Source organism: Pteropus alecto, unplaced genomic scaffold (genome assembly GCF_000325575.1).
Source record: "Pteropus alecto unplaced genomic scaffold, ASM32557v1 scaffold3, whole genome shotgun sequence".
NCBI lineage: Eukaryota > Metazoa > Chordata > Mammalia > Chiroptera > Pteropodidae > Pteropus > Pteropus alecto.
Genome location: NW_006442484.1, coordinates 55,885,178 through 55,890,570, shown reverse-complemented (window position 1 = coordinate 55,890,570; position 5,393 = coordinate 55,885,178). Strand labels below are relative to the sequence as shown.

General features: G+C 39.0%; 1 protein-coding gene across 1 annotated transcript in view; it reads left to right on the top strand.

The window, feature by feature from the left end:
- Window positions 1–5,393, top strand: part of HIBCH (3-hydroxyisobutyryl-CoA hydrolase) — a 73,973-nt gene that overhangs the window by 45,040 nt on the left and 23,540 nt on the right. The window contains exons 8-10 of the mRNA XM_015596791.2: window positions 3,052–3,060; window positions 3,744–3,772; window positions 4,389–4,475. Of these exons, the coding sequence (XP_015452277.1) occupies window positions 3,052–3,060; window positions 3,744–3,772; window positions 4,389–4,475 (125 nt within the window). The remainder of the gene's footprint in view (window positions 1–3,051; window positions 3,061–3,743; window positions 3,773–4,388; window positions 4,476–5,393) is intronic.

Here is a 5,393-nt window from a genome sequence, read left to right as displayed (position 1 = left end):
TAGATTCTGAAAAGGTAATTGTATGATTGCAGTTTAATTACTTGGATGATTGCAACTTCTATTGGGATAACATTACAGGAGAGGTAATATGAGCGGTTGAGATCACAGGCTTTTGGTAAATAAGGATTTGAATCCTAGATCTTACTGCTTACAGCTCTGTGACTTTCGGAAAAGTTCCTAAATCCTGTAATCTTCAGTTTCCTTATACACGAAGCAGAGATAATTATGTAGAGTCAGAGCTGTTTTGCCTAGCACCTTCAGTGAATATACTTTTTAATGAATAATTACATTCTGTAAAAAAAATCTACTTTCAGAAAGTCAAATATATAAAATCTAAAGTTATATATAAAAAGAATCTTATTTTATAAAAACATTTTGAAAGTTTCTCTTGTTAGTTTCTCTGATGCATTTAAAAGTTACATTTGTTAAATATGGTCTTAAAAGCTTTGCTAAAGGATATCTGTTGCAAGTGACAATGTTACTTTGTCTTTTCTTAAAACAGTTTTGCCAATTTTCTTAGGATAGTGGCAAAGTATATGTGGACAGCCAGCCTGGGTTTAAATCCTAGCTTGCATTTAGCCTTTTTAGCTCCCCATTTTCCTGTCTCCAGACTAGTTGAAACTACTTGTGTTAAATGTAATAGAAAAACCAGTTCAAGGTGATTTTGCTTCAGAATTCCCAGCAAGAAATCTGAGATTTATTCTGCTTCAACTGGCTTAGTTTACTCGGATTGGACTGGTTTATATCACCCGTGAACCATGTGGGTGGGTGAACTAGAGCAAATAGCTTAGCTTAACTAATGTGCTTTGTCCCTAGAATTGTGAGATTAAGTGAGTTTCCCAGAAAGCACATAGATCTTCAAATGAATATATGATCTTGAAGGAGAGGAGTTTTGGATTAAGGGAAGGAATGGTATAAAAACGTATGAAGTAAACAGGTGGTGCAACCAAAATGGTGTAGATGATAGAGGCTCTGTTCATCCCTCTGGCAACCAAATCAAAGTTGTGACGGAAACAAGGAGCAGCAGCAAGGAAAAATCACCTGGAATCTTATCTTGATGAATAAGCCATACAACTAGGAAGAAATCCAAGAAAGCACCGTGCAACGGCAAAAGGTAGGATGGGGTGAGGACGTGGGGCTGCCGGGTTCCGAACCCCTGAGTGAGACGTAGGCTGCGGCAGTGGCAGCGGCTGATGCCTCTTAAAGGGCTGCGTCCGCAAGCAGAATTTCGCGCTGATCTGCTCGCGGTCAGCATCAGTGCCCATTCGGCTGAGCACAGGGGGCACCAGGGACTTACAAGAAGACATTGTCGAAATGAGGGCCGAGGCAAGACTCGCTCTGTACTGAAGTGCCGGTGGTATCCATTGTTCCGTGTTGAGCCCTCCCTGCTCCCAGTGCACAGACAGAGCGCCTCCATTGCTGTGAGGTCATCAGACTGAATAACAGAAGCTGCTCTGCCCAGAGGATTCCCTGAAACCCCATCTCCCCCAGCTCACGGCCTCACCCAAGCCACATCCAGGTGTATCCTCGGCGAGTCAGGTGCTCCTTGCTGAGCAGTGCCTAGACACACACTGGAGGCAGCTGGCCTCGTTTTATGGTGTGGCCTTTTGAGGCAAATATAAGCACAGCATCTGTGGATTGCTTGCTGAATTCAGGTGGCCCTAGAGGGGCAGAGGCTTTAGCTAAATTCGGCCTGTAGCTGAGCCCCTCTCAGGACTGTGCCACTGGACACCTACTTCACAAATCCATACTAATAAGACCAGGAGACTTAGGAGCTTTGCCTAGTACATAGAAACAGACACAGAAAGGCAGCCAAAATAGGAAGACAAAGAAACAGAAACCATATGAGAAAACAGAACAGAGATCCAGATATAATGGAGTCAAGTAATCTAACAGATGCAGAGTTCAAAACACTGGTATAAAGATGCTCAATGAAATTTGGGTTAAATTCAGTGAGAACTTCAACAGAGAGATAAAAAACATAAAAGTGAAAATGGAAAATATAAAAGGGAACCAGTCTGAAATGAAGAACACATTATTTGAGATGAGAAGTATATTAAATGGAATAAAGAAAGGAATAAACAGAGTGAATAAAGAAAAGTATCAAATACCTTATCAAAAGGATAGGAAAGCCAAGGACACTCAATCAGAATGGCAAGAGATAAGATGCCAAGACTATAAAAATAATTTAAGGAGCATATGGGACACTGTTAAGGGTCCAAATGTTTGTCTGATCAATGTAACTAAAGAAAATCAAAATATGTTGAACAGCTGTTGAAGAAATAATGATGGAAAACTTCCCTGACCTGGTGAAGGAAGTGGTCATAAAACCCCTGGAAGCTCAGAGAATACCAAAAATCAGGGATCCAAAGAGGCCCACACTAGGACACATCATAATTAAAACACCAAAGGTTAAATACAAAGAAAATATTAAAAGCAGCAAGAGAAAAACAGTTACTTATGACGGAAAACCCATAAGACTGGCAGCTGATTTCTCAAAAGAAACTATGCAGGACAGAAGGACTTGGGAAAAAATATTCAACAGGATGAAGACCCAGGATCTACAAGAATAATTTATCCAGCAAAGCTATCATTTAGAGTTGAAGGGCAGATAAAGAGCTTTCCAGACAAAAATAAGCTGAAGGAATTTATCACCACCAAGCCCGTATTACAGGAAATGTTGGAGGGACTCTTTAAGAAGAAAAAACATGTATCAAACACAGGAATAAAGAATGGTAACAACTACATTCCTATCAATAAGTATCTCAAATGGAAAAGAATTAAGGGCTCCAACTAAAAGAGTGAATGAATGTAAAGGAAAACAAGACCCCTACATGTGCCTTTAAGAGATTCACTTCGGATTAAAAGACAGACTAAAAGGAAGGGGATGGAAAAACGTATTGCTCTGATGGACCTAGAAGGTATTTAAGTCAGACAGAGAAAGATAAACACTATGTGATTTCACTTATATGCAGAATCTAAGGTATAAAAAGAACAAACTAATCAAAAACAGACTCACAAATATAGCGGACAATTTGGTGATGGACAGAGGGGAGGGGAGTTTGGGGGGCTGGGAGAATGGGGTGAAGGGTTAAAGAAGTACAAATTAGTAGCTGATGAATGGACACGGGAATAGGGAGCACGGCATAGGGAATGCAATTAGAATGAATACGTTGGCTAGGTGGAGGGTGAGGGGAGGGAGGGAGCAATTGGGATGGGGGACCATTTTACGACCTATATAGATGTCTAACCAATGTACTGTATACTTGAAACTAATTAAAATAAATTTTTTAAAAATTTAAAAAAATGTATGAAGAATACAAAGTTGAAGGCTATCCCTGTATACTGTTGGGGGCTTTCCGTCACATTTGCTTGAAGTTTCAGATGGTTTTCTATGTTAGGCCATCCTCAGGTACCTTGAGTAGGTGGCTGTCTCATTCTCCCCTTGAGCTGTAACAAGAAACACACATGATCACTCCATTATCTACTCTGGGTAGAGGACACTCTTGACGATAGTGGAATTTAGTTAAAGATGGGAGAGAAAGCTGATTCACAATCTTCTCCTTTCTTTATTAGCTTGCCCAGTCATATCTGCTGTGTGCAGATTGCCATTCACAGGGCCTATAGAGGATAACAGAAATGAGTAATATACATTGGGGATGGGGCTAGATAGAGATGGGTACAAAAGATAAATAACTATCTCATCTGACAGTAAAGCATGTAGGTGCAAAAACAATACAAAGCAAGTACTCAATGGATTGAAAGGGAGAAGGTCTTTCTTATAAGAAAGGACTGGAAGTTTTCTCATGGAGTTGCAGTTCAGCTGGGTTTTAAGATGAATATTGTCGGGAAAAGCATTCTGGATAGAGGAAACATTTAATGAGCAAGCCCCTAGGGGCCAGAAAGCATTAGTTATGTTTTGAAAACAATAAAAAGTCCCATTTAGCTAAACATAGGATAGATATGTGAGGGGTGTAAGTGGAGAGTGAAGCATATCTATATTTTAGAGCTAGCTGTGCATTGACTATAATAGCCATTAATCACATATGGCAATTTTGGTTTAAATTAATTAAAATTTATAATTCACATCTTTGGTCGCAGTACCACATTTCAAGTGCTTGATAGCCAATTGGAAACAGAGATGTCTCTATTTCTCTTTAGTTTCTCCCACTTTTATCCATTCCTTGCAAGGCAACATTCTCTGTGTGGGAATGTGTATGCACAGCTTCAGTGAAAATTTCCTTCACTGACTCAGCCGAAGAGAGCATCATCATTTTAAGACAAGGATTTTTAAAAAGAGTATAAGATTTCTAAAAAATTATGTTTGTGCTTCTATGGGGTTTCAAATCTGTTTTCCTTATTTTCTTTTTTCTTTTTTTTACTTTTAGTTGGTCATGTTAGAAGAAGATTTGTTAGCTCTGAAATCTCCTTCAAAAGAAAATATTGCAGATATCTTAGAAACTTACCATACAAAGGTAATCTTATCAATATTCTAACCCGATTTTAATTCATGGGGAAGGGAAAATGATTGAAAAATTAGCAGTTGGTGAACATTATGGTTTGTGGATGTAAATCAATGTACTGGGAATCATTTACTTCAAAGCTTGTTAGGATAGTCATCTAAGAAGACGATTTCTTTACTGTGCAACTGCACAGCTTATCTTCTCATTGCTGGTGAATTTCAGTGCATAGCCACATGATTGGCCCTTGCAGGGGCTTTTTATAAGGCATTGTGACATTTCTCTAATGGAGGTTCAGTGTTGATGTTGCTTGTGGAGATGCTAAAGTGAAACTCTCGTATATAAGTAAATATAATAATAAAGTATAGTGCAGTATTTACTATTCCTTGTTGTCTTAAATTTTAAGAGCCAAGAATCTTATTAAAATGCTACATGACTTCTAGTTAAATATGTTGGATTAAATATATATTCCCTTCTAAAATACCACTATAATTGTAATAAGGAATAAAAAGGACAGAAATTCACAAAGAAAAATAGAACAGAAAAGGTGATGATAGGCATGAGATGTCAATATTTTGCAACCTTGAAAGCAGAAGGATGAGGATAGCTACTTTAGACCTGAGAACACTGAAATCTTATCCTTCAGTGGGTAAAGCTAATAAGAAGCAAGCCAGCTGTTATAGACCTATTGTAAGGTACCAGGTCCCTCTGAAGATGGGGTTGTAGAGTAGGCCAGAAAAATAGGAAGACTGTTGCAAATTTTTATAAAGAGCAGATAGGCCTCCAAAAGTCCTCCTCCTGTAGGAGCAACTACCCTCTCATAGCCTGGCCAGGAGAGCAGAGACGTCTTGAAAAGACCAAATCGGATAGGCCCAGCTGACTGAGAGCAGGGGTAGATTAGGTGCTCTACTGAAAAGAGGCAGCAAACTAAAT